The sequence below is a fragment of the Anticarsia gemmatalis genome, chromosome 11, assembly GCF_050436995.1.
Source record: "Anticarsia gemmatalis isolate Benzon Research Colony breed Stoneville strain chromosome 11, ilAntGemm2 primary, whole genome shotgun sequence".
Lineage (NCBI taxonomy): Eukaryota > Metazoa > Arthropoda > Insecta > Lepidoptera > Erebidae > Anticarsia > Anticarsia gemmatalis.
The window spans coordinates 6,882,539-6,903,191 of NC_134755.1; the positions used below are offsets into that span (position 1 = coordinate 6,882,539).

Consider the following 20,653-nt stretch of genomic DNA (forward strand, 5'->3'; position numbering starts at 1 on the left):
CTCAAATGTTGATTTTACGACAGTTAAACAAGTTATTTCCGCAGAAATAGGCCAAGCTTACATGACAGTGCTACGGCGGCTAGCTCGTTAAAGGCAAAAATGCAGCAAAATCTGTTTCTATGAAATTTAAATAAGCAAGAGATTTGTCATTTATATAGCTATTAGCTACCTATTCATTAAATCAGCAAGGGGAGAAGTAAGATTTAGGCACTGACAGCACTGTTTTTGTCATTAATGTCAATGTCAATAGGTTCAAAATATCAAATAGAATCAATCAATTCAATTGAATCCAATCAAAACCGACTGGCCCTAGGATAAAGTAACGAGTAACGAAATAAAATTTTATTGAAAAATCGTCACTATGAGTTTTAACTTAGGATTTATTGGTGGCGGTAACATGTCCACCGCGATTTTTAAAGGAATACTAAAAGGTGGTAAGTAGTGTCACAGAATAGATTTTTAAATTTTTACGACACAATAGGTTTTTCTTGCTATAATATCGGAGTATTTGTTTTGCAAAACTAATATCTTTCAGTAACCTTTAAGCAGAAACTACAAAGCAGATTGATTACTTTTAAATTTGATTAATATTTTGTAAAATGTCATAGAGAACATATGGCTTACAAAATACTTAATAATAAATTATGTTGGACCTCTTAATCTCTTTTTTTTCTACTATTCGACAGGTGCTCACCCTGCAAATAATATTTGTGTGTCGGGTCCGCACATTGAAAACCTCAAGCACTGGAAGGACCTTGGAGCCAATACCACAGATGACAACGGCATTGTATTTGACAACTGTGATATCATATTCATAGGTGTAAAGGTTGACAAACTAGATACAGCATTGAAAACAATCAATAGAAGCTCTTCCAAAAAGAAGGTTCTGTTTGTATCTATGCTGGCTGGTAAAAAGCTTGTGACTTTAAAACAGGTGTGTTATCAGAGAAGGTATCTGTTCTTTTATTCTAAGCATAGTCCTAAATCAAAACTAACTTATGACCGAAAACACACTGAAACAGACTTTACGATTACGACAAGACAACCTGTCTTGCATAGTAAAGTCTGTTCTAAGTCTCCAGAATGTTTTATTATTCTAACATTTAAAATACTGTTATAGTTAAATTCACAATACTGTTTAAATTGTTAACTAGATAAATGCATTTGCTATTAACCCTTTTTGAAAGCACTCTATATACTCTTTGAGTGTAGTTATCTGAAGTCCCTATTTAATTTACAGGCCATCAGTTTCTACCTACCCAACGCAGAGATCAGTGTGACCCGCATCATGCCCAATACGCCAATGACTGTAGGAACAGGCATTTGTTTATACACACCTGATGCAACAGTCACGGAACAACAGTGTCAGCTGTTAGAGAAACTTCTTAACAGCTCGGCACTTTGTGAGAGAGTGCCTGAACCGTTAATGGACTCATTGGGCACTCTTACGGCATGTGGACCGGCATTTGTAAGTAAAAACATTACTTATCTTATATTATTATATAAAAATGAAATACCAAATGTGTCGCTAAGAACTAGACTCTATAACGGCTGAACCTATTTCACTTATTCTTTTTTTATTATATTCCTTGAAGTACAAGGATGGTTCATATGGAGGAAACAAAAAGGTTATCGATTGTTAGGCAGTATTATGTTCGCAGGGACAGCTAGTTTATAATAGAAGACTAGGTAAGGTTGATTTAATTACCACCTTTACCTGCTTTATAAGTATCAAGGAAACTGATTGATTATTTATAACAACATAGTTTTTAAACAATGTTAATTAGTGTAACATGCTTGGAATATGATTAGAGGCTTTGGTTGCCTCATAATATTTGTTGTGTTAAAAGATTGTGCTACAATACAAGATTATATCCAATTTTAAATGAAAACAAAATCTCCAGTTCATTAAATTGTTGCATGTCATCTGGCAATACGGGCTTCTTGAATCTGGATTCTCTGATCTTTAGAAAGTCACAGGTACTGGTGACAAGTCAACAAAATAAAAAGTTTAAAAAATATTATAAATAATTTTCAGATGTACTTGGTAATCGAGGCGCTAGCAGATGGCGCTGTAAAGCAAGGGGTACCTAGGGCAATGGCGACACGGCACGCAGCACAAATGGTCGTCGGCAGTGGCCAGATGGTATTACAAACAGGCAAACACCCTGGCCTGTTGAAAGACGAAGTCTGTTCACCAGGTGGCTCTACTATTTGTGGCATCAGTGCTCTTGAAAATGGAGGGCTAAGGTACGCTCATGGATATTTTTTTTGCAATAATTTGGCTCAGTTTAAATCTCTCATTCATTTTTTTTAAGTCAACTCCCGTACTATGAATTGCTCTTGTGTCGCGGGGACTTTTACAAACATACAACCACACTCGAAACAATTATTTGGCACCGTGTGAGAATTGAACCCACAACCTACCGACGCAAATGGTATCGGCGTGGCAACCTAAACCACTGCGCCACGGAGGCAGTCGATGTTTCCAATGACCCTTTGTGCTACATAATGGTTTTTTTTTGTAATGGGGAAAATATATATACTCGACTGGCGGGGGCACCGTCGTGCCCCCAGATTTGAGAATTCTATGTTCTATGACTTGATATAAAACACCTATGATTTTCTATTTCAGGGCTACAATGATTAATGCAATTGAAGCAGCTACTCACAAGAACAAGGACCTAGGAAAATAGATCTGAGTATTCAATCACTAGTTTTAAGCACAAACAATTATGTATACTATAAGTTAAACTCACCGAAATTAAGAATCTTCAATTACCAATTTACACGCGTAAATCTCGAATCTCAAATAGTTTTTTAGCTGCTTTATACAATAATGTATTTATTCTAACAAAAGTAAAAGTGCTCTCTCTATAACTAAATATTGCAAGTTGCCCACAGAGATAGAATCTCTCATGATAAGAAATACATTCACATGATCCACAAAACCATTTGTATGTAAGCTTTATTATAGCATTAAATGCTTGTAAGATTGTCTACCACTAATATTTTCTATGAAGTACCTATGGAATATGTAAATTAGTGTGACCTTTATACCACAAACCGCGATACACATCTGCATTATCTATTTCGATATTGCATTCATGTTACAAAAATTGCATCAGATAATAAATAGTTAGGAGGCCTTATAAGCATTTAGCTTTTGTATTAATATTCCAATACAAAATAAATAAGATAAAAAGTTGGTTTTACCGACTCTGGCTATTTATGTTAACAACATTTAAATATATTTGAATTTTTTATTGCATTCATTTCAGTATGATATTAAATTTTTGTCATCCAATTTGATGCAACTTAAAAGTTAAAATTGAGATCACTTTATACATTGGATAATCGTAAACGATCGTTCATAAATACCTTTATAGTAGGCATTACTAGAAAAATTTCGCAGATATAGGACAATTTATGTTAAGGAAAAATAGATCACTCACTCAGATCAATTAATTGGTACCTGTCTATACTCGTGTAACATGACAAGTACTTAGTTGTCGACAGTATTTTTATTTTATTAATACATATGTATGCATATAGGCCCTATACATTCTTTCCATGTAGTGTAACATTACATTACCGAGATGTATTATGTGAAATTCTTTAGGTATACCACACAGATCACATTCTATTTCAAATATAGTTCCACTTAATTACACTAGGCGCGCTGATCAATTCGTCAGGCCCGCTCAGATGTTCTAGCGACTCTAGCTGGATAAAAATTGGTTCGCTTTTGTTATGCAACGTTAAGTATTCGTATTTATTTCTATTTATCTTTCGAATCAAATGTTACACTGTATAAAAAATATAATCGCCATTTTTGAAAAGAGCGACCTATTTATTATATTACCATAGAAATGCTAGCTTTTGTTTGTTTGTTTGTCATTAAAAAGCCCTTGGAAGGGCCCGTACTTATCTATGGTATGAGTGACAATATACAGTATTATGTTTTTAATTTATACCAAGGTATTATTATAATAATTGTGTTGTTTTTTGTGTTTACTTTCTGTTTGTGTTGTCCCATACTATATAGTTTATGTATTTATTGTTTTTTATTAAAGGATCTGAATCTCTGCTTACCTTAATTGTTTTTATTGTAACCTAATTATTATATTCTGTTTAGTTTGCGTTAAATTTCTATAGTCAATTGCATAAGTAGGGTAAAGGCTACTCATGTAATATTTTAATGATACATTTTTAGAGTGAGATAATTAGATATTATTTAGTAAAATTCTTTCAGTTGTTTTATAAGTCTTTTATTATAGAAAATGCAACATTGATAATCAGTACAATTTCGTTAGTAGTGGAAATAAATAAAAAAAGTAACAAAGTTAGCGACGTCATTCTGTGATTGAACACAGAGTCTACCATGAAATTATTCTTTGGCTTAACAGTTGAGGGCGGGAAGGTTCTTGCCCTTGCAGTCCCTGACCCAGGCGGTCCAGGCACTTAAGCCCTGGCTGGCTAGCACAGTCTTAGCGCACTTCGATGCCGCAGTAATGTCATCAGTCAGAAGATCTGTAAAACAGAACATAATTAGTTTAATATTGTAATGTCCTAAGTTAGAAGTTTAGGTCAAAAATGTTTCATTGTCTCTAAACTAATGCGCAGAAATTAGGCAGTATATTATAGAATTCAACTACGTAAACTTACACACCGTCGTAATCAAAAAGTATAATTTAATATGTAGCGTCGAAGCGATAGAAAAGTTCTAAATAAATACCATTAGGGTTAATGTAGGTACTTACCGCTGCATTTCAGGTTGCAGGACTTGCCGGGAGTGTTGCCAGCGTTGCACCAATAGCGGTCGTTAATTTGGAATAGGCCCCAGTCGAAGGAGCCATCGGTGTTAGGGCCACCCTTCACGTGCGTTTGGAACGAACTCTCGCCTTCCACCAAGCACACCACTGAAATAATAATAATTAATTATCAAAAATGATTATAAGTAATAATAGAATTATTGTAGATTTTTATATTCGTAATCAAATAATAGTATTTTAAGTAAAAATAACATATACTTACAATCCTTCATCTGATTTTCAGGGAACCCTTGTTTCCTCAACTCGTGAACAAGTTCACATTTCGTAAACTTCTTGCTGTAGCCAGTGGAGGCTAAGCAGAGAACGACGAATAAGCAAACAAATCGTGCCATTTTGAAGCAGAAGAAAGTTTTCAGGAACAGTTGTGCTGATCACTTGTCGACTTCGAATGATGTGGATTGTGAATGAGTAGAGAATATATAGCAGAAATTTTACCTCTTTAAACCACTTCTTGCTTTTCCAACTTCCTTATGTCTATTGGCAGTTGTCATTGAAAAAGCAAAATTAAGTTGTTTGTTTGTACTTTCCCACGGCCTATTTTATATAGATGAGTAAAGTGTGTGGGTAATTAAAAAAATAGGTAGGTACCTATGTATCATATGTATGTAGATATACATATACAACCCTCATTGTTTACTTTTCGAAATTTCGTTGGTGCAAAATTAGTTATAAACTTACAAATACTGTTAAAAAAAATTGTGGCCTAGGTACCCCAAAAAGTTTTATTGTGAAATTAGAGGCACATTTTTTTAAGGATAGATACCAAGTAGTAGTTAGCCCGATGGTAGATGAGCAAAGCCAAAGTCTACAAGTAGTTAAGCTAACTGGGTATGTGAACTAATTATTTAATTACCTATAGTTAATTATTAGGTATTGTTTTCCCATTATAATCTCGTTAGACGGCAAAACCCTGTGGGATTTTTTAAAGTGACTTTTCTGAAATGTAGGTAAGGATAAAGAATTAGGTTTTCAAGAACTCAAAGCTTTGTTGTATTGTTTCGGGTGGATGATTTAAGAACTGTGTATCCAAGTACAATCATGAGCATACAATTAGTATGCACCAACACGCTGATGGCAAGTTGATGAAGAAGGTAATTGATATAAAAAGTTTTTCGTTCTTGAAGCAATACCTACCTAGGTAGCTGCTCTAACAATTTCCTTACTCCTCCTGACTTACATAATTTACTTTAAAACTTAAGTACCTAAGTATATTCAAGTAAGAAATGAAAACAATTAAGTGACTGCAGTAGTACAATTTAGGCAGATCTAGGTTATACACGTTATCCGTTTCTCAGAAATAAATTTAAACGGTACTTTTTAAATGTTACAGTAGGTACATAATCGTAGGCACAGTAGGCACCTACAATAATTCAAGCTCGCGAGCGTATCTGCATAATTTCTTTGTTTTATAAACATGACACGATCTTGGTGGCCATTGACTAAAGCTGCTTTACATTTCATCATTTCAAGACTGGAAAAGCCCTGAGTGCAGTCGGGAACAATAAGAGGAAAACTGTGATAATAAGCGTAGGTAGTTTATATGGAGCTGCCGGACGCACCATTACTTTCGCGACCATTTTTCCATTGATTCACTCATTTGTGTTTACGCTCATTACTCGTTATTAAACGACAGACTATCTAATGTGTCTAACATTATTTCTTTATTGGTTAATTTCGGAAAACATTGCGAGATGAAGGAATTTCGAATTGAACTACTTTCTATAAACTCTTATGCCCGGTTTGAGGGCGGTTGCACTAGCGGTAGTTTATCTATTCAAACTATGAGCATAAACCCTATTAAATAGATAAACTACCGCGAATACTTTTACCTCTGAAACCGGGGTTTAATTTTAAGATTTGTTAGTACACTGGTGGTTTTAAGTTTTTTTCTGATTGGGTAGAAATACAAGTAAATTTAATATTTATCTCATTGCTACTACTTAGAGGAGACAAAAATACAAGCGGAGGATATGATTTTTATTTAAATAGTTTTTAAGGAGTTGTACTTAAGTATTATGAAATGAAAAAAAAGTATTAGGTGCCCTATACATAATACTTTTAATGCTTTAAAAAAGAATATCTTGTAAACGTTAAGAAATTAAGAAAGTACCAATTGACGAATAAAATTTTACTGTGCCGGGGTAAATGAAAACGTCGGATGGAGACGCCATAGAAAGTCATACAGATCGTTTCGGCGATGTCTTGGAACAAAGTCAGGTGCGTAGTAAGTACTCGAAGCTGGCACGATCCTTACAAACTTCCCTTCCCGCATTGACATCTACACATGTCAGTCAATCAGTCAATGCGGGAAGGGAAGTTTGTAAGGATCGTATCAAGTGGCGTAATATGGTTTATGAGGTAGTCCTAATAGAGCAGTGGCTCCCAACTAGTGGTCCGTGGACCACCAGTGGTCCGCAGAAGTCAAAAAGTGGTCCGCGAGTAAATGTTTCGTTACTGACTGTTATCTTACTTAACTTTATTTCTTTAATGCAAGCTCAGAAATCACATTAGTTAACACAAAATTACAGAAGTTTATCCCAAAAAATATGACTAGGTACTATTTTTTGTTTTGTAATAGGTACTCTATTGATTTGCGGATTAAAGTTTCAGGATTATTATTTATTATGGTTTGTTTTTGATATACTTACATAGTGGTCCTATGCTAGTAAAAAAATATAAAAGTGGTCCCGGACTAAGAAAAGGTTGGGAACCCCTGATCTAGAGCACCCGTTCAAATAGCACCTCGACGAAAAGCACCTAGCCTAGTCCACGAAAGGCACACATCAATATTATATATATGTATTTGGCAGGTGCTATTCGAACGGGTGCTCTGGAGTACCTCTGGTTTATGCCTACGGGCAGAGGACGTAAGTTTATGTACATATGTAATCCATATATGAATGTATGTTCAAAACATACCTCATTACCTACCGTACCAGGCATCTGAGTCTTGATAAGGCAAAATCTTCTTAGCACATGAAGAAGCTTGTTTGACGTAGTCAAAAATAAAATCTAAGAATCAAAGAACCCCATCGCTTAATTTTATTAACAGCACGTTTCGCGTGTAATGGGTTTAAATCCCACTCGCGACGAATACTTGTGTGATGTTTGTATTTAGTGTATAAAATAAAACCGTTTAACAAATATGTTTATCAGTTTTATCGTTACCATACTACAAGTTCTGCTTAATTTGGAATCAGACGACCATGTGTCAGTTGTCCACAGTCCAAAGATATTTAAGTACTTACCTATTTATTTATTTATATCACAAACCGCGATATATATTGCGTTATCTATTTCGATACTGCATTCACTTTAGGAACGTTGAATCTGTCAATCACTATCGCTACATTGTTTGCGATAAATTCGAAATCTTCTGAACGGATTTTCATACGGTTTTTACCAATACATCTGTGAGTGATTCTCGAGGAATTATATAGTGTATAATTAACTAAATTCACACGAAGCCGGCAAGTAAATAATATAGTTCCATTTAAGTACAATAGGGGCGCACTAGGGCAAGCGAGTCTATAAATACTTGTAACTGCTTCAATAGTGGTTCTAAATTGTTACGTTGCATAATGCAAAGTTGAGGTATGTTTTAAAAAAAATTTCTTAATACAATAAGAATGAGAGAGAGAAAGAGTTAGAGAGCAGTGATAGCAGTGGTAGAAGTTGGTAACTCTCACGCAAATAGTTGACGATTCGAACCCGGGTTAGCCAATGCCTTTGCGAATTTATGTGTGTTCCTATTCACTATTTATATCACTTGCTCTAACGGTGAAGGATCATTCTGCACATCCCGGTGTAAACTTGCGTACCTATGAGGTCTTAAGAATAGTTCCTAAAGGTATGCAAACTTCCTAACCCGCACTTTACCACTGTAGTGGACTCCAGGCCTTATACTTTACTCATTACGGGAGGAAACCCTTGCTTAGCAGTGGGACACCATGGGTTAGAAAAATATGTTACAGTCATTGGTTTTATAAGTATTTTATTATAAAAAAGGCAACATTTATAATCAGTACAATTTTGTTAGTAGTGGAAATAAATAAATTAACAATGAAATAACATAGTTAGCCACGAGATTCTGTGATTAAACACAGTGTCTACCATGAAACTATTCTTTGGCTTAACAGTTGAGGGCGGGAAGGTTCTTGCCCTTGCAGTCCCTGACCCAGGCGGTCCAGGCACTTAAGCCCTGGCTGGCTAACACGGTCTTAGCGCAATTCGATGCCGCAGTAATGTCATCAGTCAGAAGATCTGTAAAACAGAACATAATTAGCTTAATACTGTGATGTCCTACGTTAGAAGTTTAGGTCAAAATTGTCTCTAAACTAATGCGCAGTAGTTAGGCGGTATATTATAGAATTCAACTACGTAAACTTACTCAGCGTCGCGTCGTAATCAAAAAGTATAATTTAATACGTAGCGTTGAAGCGACAGAAAAGTTCTAAATAAATACCATTAGGGTTAATGTAGGTACTTACCGCTGCATTTCAGGTTGCAGGACTTGCCGGGAGTGTTGCCAGCGTTGCACCAATAGCGGTCGTTAATTTGGAATAGGCCCCAGTCGAAGGAGCCATCGGTGTTAGGGCCACCCTTCACGTGCGTTTGGAACGAACTCTCGCCTTCCACCAAGCACACCACTGAAATAATAATTATTAGTTATTAAAATTGTTTATGACAAGTAATATTTCTTGTTGAATTTTTATATTGGTCATTAAAAAATAGTATTTTAAGTATAAAATATACTTACAATCTTTCATCTGGTTTTCAGGGAATCCTTGTTTCCTCAGCTCGTGAACAAGTTCACATTTTGTAAACTTCTTGCTGTAGCCAGTGGAGGCTAAGCAGAGAACGACGAATAAGCAAACAAATCGTGCCATTTTGAAGCAGAAGAAAGTTTTCAGGAACAGTTGTGCTGATCACTTGTGGACTTCGAATGATGTGGATTGTGAATGAGTAGAGAATATATAGCAGAAATTTTACCTCTTCAAACAAACCACTTTTTATTTTTACAATTTCCTTATGTCCATTGGCGGTTGTCATTGAAAATGCAAAATTAAGTTGTTTGTCTGTACTTTCCCACGGCATATTTTATATAGATGAGTAAATAATGTGGGTACTTAAAATATATAGGTATGTTATGGTACATATTACCAACCCTTATTATTTACTTCACCAAGTTACGTCGCTAAACAATGTTATTCAAAGAAGACTTAAAAAATCTAAAACAGTATAATTTTGTTACTTGTCAAAAGAGTTTCAATAAGAAACTAAGGAGCTAGTTATGTTTTAGACGGTTCATTTCTGCTTGGTACCCAAGCAATAATTAAATCCTCCTGAGTGAAACCCAAGTTAACAAGTAGTTAAGTAAACTAGGTGTGTGTTGAACTAATTATTTAATTACCCATAGTTAATTATTAGGTATTGTTTATCCATTATAATGCCATTAGACGGCAAAACCCCGTGGGATTTTTTTAAAGTGATTTTTCTTTGGGAAATGTAGGTAAGGATAAAGAATTGGGTTTTCAAGAAGTCAAAGCTTTGTTGCATTGTTTCGGGCGGAAGATTAAAGAACTGTACATCCAAGTACAATCAAGAGCTGAAATAAATATGTACCAACACGCTAATGATTTTTCTTTTAAAGACAACTCCCGCACTAAGAATTGCTCTTGTGTCGCGGGGACTTTTACAAACATACAAACAGCGTACACGAAGTACAACCAGACCCGATACAATAATTTGTGGATTGCGCAAATAACGAGAGGATGATAATGAGATTGATGAGTCACGTCCAAAGTCATTAAGTAAGTGATTGTTAAAAAAGTATTCGAAACATAATAGTAATTTCAGGTACTCAAAATCTATGAAAGTTTTAACCCTATTGATATGAGAACATTAAAATAGCTGCAGTCGTATAATTTAGATTAAACCTCCAAATCAATTTTTTTTAACGATGTTATCATAACACTTGCAATCATTTATTTTCGTCTTAGGTTTTACAGGTAATTCTTTTTTTTTTAAGAAAAATGAATGATCTTATTTAAATGTTACAGTTCGTAACAAATTGTCTGTAACAGTTCAGTTTGTAAAACACACAATGTTAGGCACAGTAGGCACCTACAGTCATTTAAAAGTTCGTGAGTATATCTGTATAATTTCTTTATTTCATAAACATGGCACGATCTTTGTGGTCATTGACCAAGCTTGCTTTGCATTTCATCATTTCTCAACACTGGAAAAGCCCTTAGTACGGTTAGGGAATAAAAAGAGGAAAATTCCGATAATCTGCGTAGTATTAAAGGAGCTGCCGCCCGCACCATTGCTTTCGCTACCTTTAGATAGTAATTAACAATTCGTTGTTTCATCTTCGTTCATTCTTTTTAGTTAATCTACATAATAGTTTTTTATTTAAAAAAAAAAAATAATTTTGAGATGCAGAAATTTGGAATTCAACTACTTTCGTAAAGCTCTCAAACCTTATACTTACTAGTACTTATAAGTATTCGTATTATTCGTTCTTTTGAAACCATCTACGTATATAAGTACCTATACTTACTAAACCATCATATTTAATTGTGAAAATTCGTGTTTTCTAACGGGTGTACATCTTGTTCGCTTGTAGTACCCCTCCTGAAAGCTTTTAAAAATTGTTGTTACGGTAAATGTCCCATTGTCGGTAATCCAGGGGCAACAGACTAATCTTATCGGATTGCGTTTCTTCTGGCGTTTTTTTGACATAACGGCCATGTATTAGGTAGAGAAGACGTAAATCGGTGTCGTTGTTTTCAGTTTTCATGAATTTCTCCATGTGGTGAACAACGGGTACTTATGAACGAAATCTGTCCCAAGGGCAATGGAAACTAATTTGGGTTTTTTTAGGTGTAGTCTAGCTGTCGTCGGGTCGCTATATCTTGATTTGCTTATACTTACTTAAGAAGTCGTTACTGGCCACAAAATCATGTTGTACCTATTAGGTAAAAAAAATAAAAAAGTGCTTCGGTGTTTGTCAGGTTTAATTGAATAATTTCTCATAAAATAAAGTAATCAGTATTACAGTCAACCTTGAATCATTTGGGTAACATTGAACATGGGAACTTGAACTAATTTCGATAATTTTTTCATATGAAACCAACACAATTGGTAAAAGTTTGCAAAACTAAAGTAAGCCTTTATCAATTGTGTTGGTTTCATATGAAAAAATAATCGAAATTAGTTCAAGTTCAAGGTTCAAGTTCCCACGTTCAATGTTACCCAAATGATTCAAAGTTACCCAAATTAACCTTACAGAAATTATATTAAACATAATTCTTTCGTTTAACAATTGAGGTCTGGCAGCCACCTGCCTTTGCAGTGGTTGACCCAACCGTACCACGCGTCTAAGCCTTGATACGCTAAAATCTTCTTGGCACACGAAGAGGCTTGCGTTATGTCGTCCAAAAGCAGATCTAAAAAACAAGAAAACCATAATTACTTAATAATTAAAACGGTATAATCTTCATTTTAAACTTTAACGCGTACACGTTTTTTACCTGTCTCTTAATTCTCTGTCGTACTTCAAGTTACTTTAAGAGACAGAGTCTCTCGTATTCCATAAAAAATATGTACCCAATGGAAAGTGAGTAAAAGAATACAATAATAATCCTCCTTCGTATTAATTTAGAGTGAACAGATTTTATTCGTTGCATGTTTAATACCATTTAGATAAGATATCTGATTTAAACAGGACTTTTATTCATAAAATGGGAATAACTGCGTAACCCATAATATATATGCATTTTACCTTCGCTTGCTGGACGTTTCGGCGCAGGTAACACATTAAAATGTAATGTTGATGAAAAATTGGTGAATAAGCACTATTAAAATTTAGTAGAAAACAATTACAAGATTTACACTCAATAATTAGGATATGTTTCTACTTACCACTGCAACGCACATCACAACCCTTTCCCGGCCAGTTTGCAGCGTTGCACCAGTAACGATCGTTAATCTGAAATAGTCCCCAATCATAGGAGCCATCCGTGTTAGGGCCGCCTTTAATGTTCGTTTGAAACGAACTTTCAGCTTCAACAAGGCACACCACTGTATGAAACAGGAAAAATAATAACAAAATAAAAATTAAATATTATTTACGAAAGTAAATAATGATTATTGTATCAAATATTAATGTTTAATTACTTACAGTCCTTCATTTGATATTCAGGGAAGCCCTGTCTACGCAATTCGTAAACTAATTCACATTTTGAAAACGTTTTTGCAATGGCTGTAGAAATGAAATAAAACATGAAACACACAAGGATAATTCGTGTCATATTATTAGATATTGTTGTTCGAATCGTCTAGTACAAATCAATGTTGAATATGAGAAGAGTATGTGCTTTATATATTATTATGTAACTTGAGCAAGAGGTAATGTAGGGACTCCGTTTTACGCGAATCCTGAGTTACGCGCTTTTTACAAACCGTTCAATTATATATTTTCTGCTGAGATCAGTAAAAAATCTCTTGTTCTATCAAAACAATCAAATGTTATAAATTTGTTAATGTTAAAATGTAGTGGACATTTAAACATTACCAAATAACATTTATTTCTGAAATAACGCAGCGTAAAGCGGGAACAAAAAAAAATCAAAAAGAAGTCCATGCTCAAACTTACATTCCTCTATTAAAGAAAACCCCCAAGGCTTTCTTCTAATTTCTTAAAAAAGTACTTAACAATGATATACATACAGTACCTCGATTCTCTACCATTATCGACTACCGACAACCGGCTAGCTATCGAAATTTTGACCTTAGAATGTACTGCCAAAATGTTTCCTACGACACCCGTCAGAGGCGCTGATCAGATTTTCATACAAAATTTCTCGATGACAGTTCGGTTGTCGGTAGTCGATAGTAGTAGAGAATCGAGGCACAGATATAAACATATTTTGCATCTTAGCTCTTATTGGTCTTTCACGGGGACGTTATAGAAATACGGACAGAATCTGAAGTACGCTGGTTTCGACTTACAAGTACAGTTTCTGCTTACCGCTAGATAGGTACCTATTAACTACTACTAACTAATACTTTTATGCAAGTGGCCCATGTCAGCCCGTATTATTTTATTGTTTTCCCCTATTAACATTACATTGGAACTAGGAGGGAAATTAAATTATTATTAAAATAAGTATATCAATTGTTTTGTAGTTGGTTTCCTGAGCTATGTGAGCAGGGTGGTTGTTGTTGTTTACTATATTGTATACAAGATGTAGGCAGTTAAATAACATTTACGTATTATTTTGCCTTGTTGCATTTGATTTGCTGTTTGAAGACGGACACCACGCAATTTCGTATTTACGCAGAACTAGGTTTAGAAGTTCAGAGTTCAGTTCAGTTCATAAACCATTTTCACCAATTGCTGAATTATACAGAGGAGCTTTTTTCAACCATCGACAATAAAGTTACTATCAAGACATTTTAGAACATCTCATCATCGATAGCAAAATCTGCTTAAACAATTCCTTCAAGTAATTACAAATCCCGTCCCTTGGTCCTTATTGGTAACCTATCAAGTGAAGGAAATCGCTAACGTTCGTGTTTGGCAAACTTCTTGATATTTAAAAGTCAAAAACGTTTACTTATTGGACCGGTTATTAATTTATTTTACAACTAATAAAGTGCAATATTTGTTTAACAATAACCGTGTCACTATGTTGAGGAGCTCGTGGCTTAGTTTACCACAGCCGTGCGGATCGATCTCTGAGGTTAAGCTACGTTTGCCGAGGTTGTTCCGTGGATGGGTGACCATCTTATACATATCGAGTTCCTCCGTGTTTCGGAAGGCACGTTAAATTGTGGGTCCCGGCTGTCATTTTCGAAGATCTTTGACAGTCGTTAACAGCTAGTAGTCAGAAGCTTGTAAGTCTGACAACCAGTCTTACCGAAGGGTATCGTGTTAATACCCAAGTAACTGGGTTGTGGAGGTCAGATAGGCAGTCGCTGCATGTAAAACGCTGGTATCCAGCTGCATCCGGTGAGACTGGAAGCCGACTCCAACATAGTTTGGAACAAAGGCTAAGCTGATATATAACCGTGTCACTATGTTACATCATAATTAGGTATCTTTGTACTCGTAGTTTTGGATATGGACTTGCTCTGAAAAGAGTCTGTCATCTTACATCTAACATATTTCTTGATAAGTAGTAGGAAGGCTTTTCAGACAAGGCACGATGCAGTTTAATATTGGTTTTCTTGTGCATTACTGGTCCTTGTTTGTTTGTCGTATGGTTAGTGGTCAACCTAGTGTCAAAGTTGTTCAAGCCGCCCAAAGGCCTTTGACATGGCTTAACAACTGTTATCTTAGTAGACAACAACTGGGACCGACTTTTTACGTGCCCTCCGAAGCACGAAGACGCCCAGCTCAAATACCACTATGCGGTCATCCATCTATAGAGTGACCGCGCCAACGGTTGCTTAACCCACAGATCGTTTACCGACCGGTGAGCGCAACTGGCTATGAGCGCCTTACTTACTTGTCCTAATAACGAGTTAATCATAAAGGTAATTTCATATAACTCGGCAATAAACTTTAATCTTCCAGTCTCATTTTCTCAGATAAGTATCTGTTCTTCTTAATTTATTTTTGATAAAATAAAAACGAATTTTAAGTTTTGTTATAAAATATTTTTATTAATAATCTTAAATTATCTAACATTTATGTGGTTCCTTCGAGTATTTTGTAAAAACAATAGTCGTAGTTAGCAGTCTAGTTCGGGGATATAACGGCCGCGACAGAATTGTTCCCAGCTAACCCACGCGCTCAATCCTCGCATACTTAAGATCTTCTTTGCACAGGCTGAAGACAATGAAATGTCATCCGACAGGAGATCTAAGAAGAAAATACAGGTTTATAAAAGACAGCCTTAAAAGAAAAAAAAACATGCTAATACATTTTTGCCCAATGCGAAGATACTGAGAATAGTTTTAAAACATTTAAAATAAACCTTAACTGCTACGATATGTGGATTAAAGCAGCAGCTTGCAAAAGATTGATTATAGCACTAGCCCCGCGGCGCGGTGTGTCGTTAACCTGTCATGGTTCGTTATAGGCCTTATACATAGGCCTGCAGGAGACTGATTTGATTGTCCTTATTGTGTCTAAAGTTGAACTTTTAATCAAGCTGTCAATGCACGACTAATTAACTTAAATTTACATAGATGTAATATTAAGCGGGGATTCACGTTTCGGCGAGGTGGCAATGGCGGGGTCAGGGTAGATAATGTACTTCCGTGATACCGCGTAAATACCCGAATAAAATTATATGATAATTATGCGACACATAACAGTACTATAATTCATTAGCATAAACTGATTGATTCACAGATTTTGAAGGTCTATCAAATATGCTATCTGTCATTTGATATAGATACCTCAGTTGACGTATAGACGGCCTCCGTGGCGCATTGGATAAGGCGGTTACCACGCCACCAGTCCGTCGAGAGGTCGTGGGTTCGATTTCCACGCGGAACAAATAGTTGGATCGGATTGTACTTTGCGTTCGTTGTTTGTATGTTTGTAAAAGTCCCCGCGACACAAGATAAATTCTTAGTGCGGGAGTTGTGTTTTTAAACTATCAAACTAACTTAGTGAAATGCTTTGTTAGTTAACTTACAAAGCATTTCACTTACCGGTTTCTGAGTAAATTTAACGGTAGTTTATCTATTCAATAGCGTTTTTTTTTGAATGAGTTTTGACACTATTAAATAGATAAACTACCGCTAAATGTACCTCAGAAACTGGGGGTTATCTTGTTCCATTGCAATTAAAAATCATGTTAATTTCTAACACTACGTAAGTAGAATACTCACCAGCGCAACGAACGTTGCAAGTATTGCCCGGGGTAGGGCCCGAACTGCACCAGTACCGACTATTTATTTGAAACAACCCATAATCGTAGGACCCATCTGGATCGGGGCCACCCGTCACATGGGTACGAAAGGAACTTGCTTCTCCTACAAGACATACCACTGAAAAAAAAACCCGAGAAAATCAGAATAATGAAATACTAATAAAAATTTGTAGAATCTTGCCATGCAGGATTTATCTAGATCTTAATTAATTATTAACAAACAGGCCACTGTCAGCTGTTTAGGCCTGCGTATAACTGATGTTTTATAGAAAAAAAAATTACTTCCACCAGTCCTAGTACCTAAAACCCCTACAACATTAAGACTCAGGGCTGGTTATTTGCAATTTAACTCAAAGTATTGTCCCTCTTATTCATAAACACACTATAAACCTATTTAAGTTAAAAAGCTACTTTATAATGTTTTCTTTTTTCATTCCGCTAAGGAGTGAAAGAAACAAAACACTTTATAAGCCTTTTATAACTTAATATATTTTTATGAATAAGAGGGTAAGACTAAAGGCTGGTTAGTTTGCAATTTAACTCAAAGTATTGTGTGCTTAAGAAATAGCGAACAGTACTTACAATCTTTCATTAAATAGTCCGGAAAACCTTGTCTCTTTAGCTCATCCACCAGTTCACATCTTGAAAAAGTTTTAGCGAAGGCTGGGGCAATCAGACATACCATAATAAGTATTCTTGCGATCTTATTCATGTTTCAAATTCAAGAATATTTTCAACTAGTTTAAAAGAAGTATTTCTTGCTAGAAATCTGAAGGGGTAATTGAAGAATAACGGAATAACCCATGTTATATATAGACTCGTACGCAATAGTATATTATTTATTGATAAACAAACAAAGCAAACATATTATGTAACGTCTAATATTAGGTCCTACATATAATACTTGTTTTGTACGGTAAACCGCAAACAATGCAAGAATCTAATTAATTTTATTTATCAATAGTTTATACGCAAAGTAACAATAACATTGTATTATTTCTAGAGCCATGTTAGGTAGGTACTTATACTCAACTCTGAAAAAAGGGACATGATACATGTATATACACATAGACTGTTAATTAAACACATAATTCTCCTTTGCATTGCCCAGATGGCTTAATAGATAAAAAACAATTTTCTCAAACAAAATCCGGTGTCAAACTGTCAATGTAGTTCAGCAGATCATTGATTATAAAATTAGTTCTCACTTCTCAGGCATTGGGTCTATGTACCTTACTTATTAATGGATTCAAATGTTTGCACTAAATAACTAAGGAAGTATTTATACACTGAAACAAATACTTTCATTTTGTGATCTAAAGCAACTAGTTTCCATGCTGCCTTAATAGGATCAACGTTCCTACATGTAAAATATACGGGTTTTTCATGTAGGAACCATATTGAATATTAATCTAAGACCTCGATCAATTTGCTAGAGGCCGCCCGCGACTTCGTCCGCGTGGAAACCCTCCCCGTGTAAATCCCGATCCCTCGGGAACTGCGGGATAAAAAGTAGCTTATGTGTTATTCTGCTTATTATTATAGCTACCTATATATCAAATTTTATCGTAATCGGTTCAGTAGTATTTGCGCGAAAGAGTAACAAATATCCATACGTAGGTTCTCACAAACTTTCGCATTTATAATATTAGTAGGAAGTAGGATAGTAAAATAGATTATTGCATGAGCTTCATAAAGACGTTCTTCAGTACGTGGTCCTCAAGGTAACCGAGTGCATTTTTGTAGCGTCTGGCAGTCAAAATTCCCGTACTATTAACAGTTATAGTTATGTACGTATTGACATTGATAGAGACGACTTATGTTAATCTATGGCTAAGTTTTAAAGAAGAAATAATTTAATCTATGCTATCGTTATCAAAATCAAAAACAAATCATTTATTCATTCATGTCAAATGCTAACACTTAACTACTCGTATGATAGTCACATACAGAGAGTGAATTTACCGCCAGTTCGGAAGGTAGGGCCAATGAGAAGAGCTGGCAAGAAACGCCTGGCCACTCTTATTAATCGCCAAGTGGTTAGAACAATATCTCTGTTAGGTAAAAATCATTGATGATGTAAGGACCAACACTACCGAACACACCTTGGTCAAATTAAATCAATATATTGAGATATTAGTAAACAAGATATCAAATAGTATTGGAAACATGATCGGAATATCAAATTATAAACCTACTTTCCTACTTTAATATTATAAATCCCAAATTGTGTGAGGATGACAGATGTTTGTTTTTTTACTCTTTCACGCAAAAACTACAGATTTTTATATTTGGTGCACGAATGGTTGGTAATTTTTACCCCGTGATATTAATTTTCATGTACATGTAACATGCAGTAGCTGTTATCTATAAATAGAAAGCAAAAACGTGAACAGGAAGAGGAAGATCAAATGAAGTGGCAATATTTTATCAGTACACACTTATGTGATAATTAGGTAAGTATGTGTACTCAGTACATTAAAATTTTCCATGAACTTGAAATAAAATATTGCGTATTAATCAATTCTTTATTTTAAGTTTTAGGTTACTGTATAAGTTACAATCATATTATTACTATACTAGCTGACCCGCGCAACTTCGCTTGCGTAACATAAGAGAGAATGGGTCAAAGTTTTCCCCGTTTTTTGTAACATTTTTTACTGGTACTCTGCTCGTATTGGTCGTAGCATGATGATAGCCTATAGCCTTTCTCGATAAATGGGCTACCTAACACTGAAAGAATTTTTCAAATCGGACCAGTAGTTTCTGAGATTAGCGCGTTCAAACAAACAAACTCTTCAGCTTTATAATATTAGTATAGGTTATAGTTCATCCACTTAGTAGAGAGTCTTGTAGGTATGCACGAAGGTATACAAAATTATAAATTTGGAAATTCAGTGACCCGCAGATTTTTTGCTGTTGACGCTGGTATATTTCTGCTACAGTTACTTTACAATGGAAATACACAGATCTACTTAGAAAATAAACGTTCGTCCAAGGCTCTATACTAAGTTGACCGACTATAGGTACATTGGCATGAAAATTAGCGACAATTCATTTAAGTAGGTACCTAATGAACTTTGTCAATACTGGTTACGAATACAAAAGAGAAGATAAAAATCTTTGTGTCATTACGTATTCATTTTACAGATTATTATATTGCGTTCATCACTATTTTAGGTTAAAGGATTTACATGATCTATATTGTTATTAAAAGCCTGAACTAAGTAACAATAATCATCCCATCTTCAGTTTAACATGAATGTAAAATGCAACCGACTTACGCCAAAAAGGTTATTTTTCGATTCGTAGTTATCTGGTGTATAAAAGAATAATTATTTTGTCCATTTATCATCAGTCTTGTTGACGACTAGATATTTTATAATCGCCTTAATTCAGGATTAAAGATTATTCCACGAATCTAACAAACATTCTTCGCCTGCCAGTTTGTTATTCTTGCGACACTTATTTTTGATAAAACACAATTATCTCTAGTCTCGTGCCTTTGCGCTTGTTGCCTTTTGTTATATAAGAAGGCCATTTTTATAATTATTGATCGGTATAATTAGCACGATAATTGATTTTAAACAGGTGTTCTTACATGGTTAATTATAAATTAATGATTTTGGTGAACAAACAATCAATACTGTCACAAACAATCAGATAATACAACATTTCTTCAACGCAGTGTTATTATTCTACTCAAACACACACACGAGGTTTATTTTTCATCATGAAAAATGTATATTTTTCTCGTAGTTTGTTCAGGAGTAAAAGGATGATATGGATGCACACACACTGTCCGTTTAGTAAACAGGAAAAGTGACACCCGCCGCGCCAGTCCCACGCTGATATCTATGCTCTTGTGTCGAGGGATTTCGATCATTGGCAGCTCCTCGTCCTCACGGTTTTTAAAACAAT

The 20,653-nt window shown here is 35.1% G+C and overlaps 5 protein-coding genes across 5 annotated transcripts; 1 reads left to right on the top strand and 4 right to left on the bottom strand.

Moving 5' to 3' along the window:
- The first annotated feature begins 231 nt into the window (after nucleotides 1–231).
- Nucleotides 232–4,094, top strand: P5cr (Pyrroline 5-carboyxlate reductase). The gene is made up of 5 exons (XM_076120132.1): nucleotides 232–434; nucleotides 687–934; nucleotides 1,241–1,468; nucleotides 2,039–2,250; nucleotides 2,636–4,094. The coding sequence occupies exons 1-5, from the start codon at nucleotides 362–364 to the stop codon at nucleotides 2,694–2,696; spliced, it is 822 nt and encodes a 273-aa protein (XP_075976247.1). The 5' UTR covers nucleotides 232–361; the 3' UTR covers nucleotides 2,697–4,094.
- Nucleotides 4,095–4,223: 129 nt separating this feature from the next.
- On the bottom strand, nucleotides 4,224–5,348 carry LOC142976649 (lysozyme-like). The gene is made up of 3 exons (XM_076120134.1): nucleotides 5,038–5,348; nucleotides 4,764–4,922; nucleotides 4,224–4,533 (listed from the first exon to the last, which is right to left on the bottom strand). Exons 1-3 carry the CDS (start codon nucleotides 5,165–5,167, stop codon nucleotides 4,403–4,405), a joined length of 420 nt encoding a protein of 139 aa, XP_075976249.1. The 5' UTR covers nucleotides 5,168–5,348; the 3' UTR covers nucleotides 4,224–4,402.
- A 3,416-nt stretch (nucleotides 5,349–8,764) lies between these two features.
- Nucleotides 8,765–9,766, bottom strand: LOC142976590 (lysozyme-like). Its single transcript, XM_076120024.1, has 3 exons — nucleotides 9,595–9,766; nucleotides 9,326–9,484; nucleotides 8,765–9,098 (listed from the first exon to the last, which is right to left on the bottom strand). The coding sequence occupies exons 1-3, from the start codon at nucleotides 9,722–9,724 to the stop codon at nucleotides 8,968–8,970; spliced, it is 420 nt and encodes a 139-aa protein (XP_075976139.1). The 5' UTR covers nucleotides 9,725–9,766; the 3' UTR covers nucleotides 8,765–8,967.
- A 2,100-nt stretch (nucleotides 9,767–11,866) lies between these two features.
- Nucleotides 11,867–13,201, bottom strand: LOC142976456 (lysozyme-like). The gene is made up of 3 exons (XM_076119832.1): nucleotides 13,024–13,201; nucleotides 12,765–12,923; nucleotides 11,867–12,289 (listed from the first exon to the last, which is right to left on the bottom strand). Exons 1-3 carry the CDS (start codon nucleotides 13,151–13,153, stop codon nucleotides 12,159–12,161), a joined length of 420 nt encoding a protein of 139 aa, XP_075975947.1. The 5' UTR covers nucleotides 13,154–13,201; the 3' UTR covers nucleotides 11,867–12,158.
- A 2,295-nt stretch (nucleotides 13,202–15,496) lies between these two features.
- On the bottom strand, nucleotides 15,497–17,523 carry LOC142976455 (lysozyme-like). The gene is made up of 3 exons (XM_076119831.1): nucleotides 17,315–17,523; nucleotides 16,692–16,850; nucleotides 15,497–15,711 (listed from the first exon to the last, which is right to left on the bottom strand). The coding sequence occupies exons 1-3, from the start codon at nucleotides 17,442–17,444 to the stop codon at nucleotides 15,581–15,583; spliced, it is 420 nt and encodes a 139-aa protein (XP_075975946.1). The 5' UTR covers nucleotides 17,445–17,523; the 3' UTR covers nucleotides 15,497–15,580.
- Nucleotides 17,524–20,653: the final 3,130 nt, after the last annotated feature.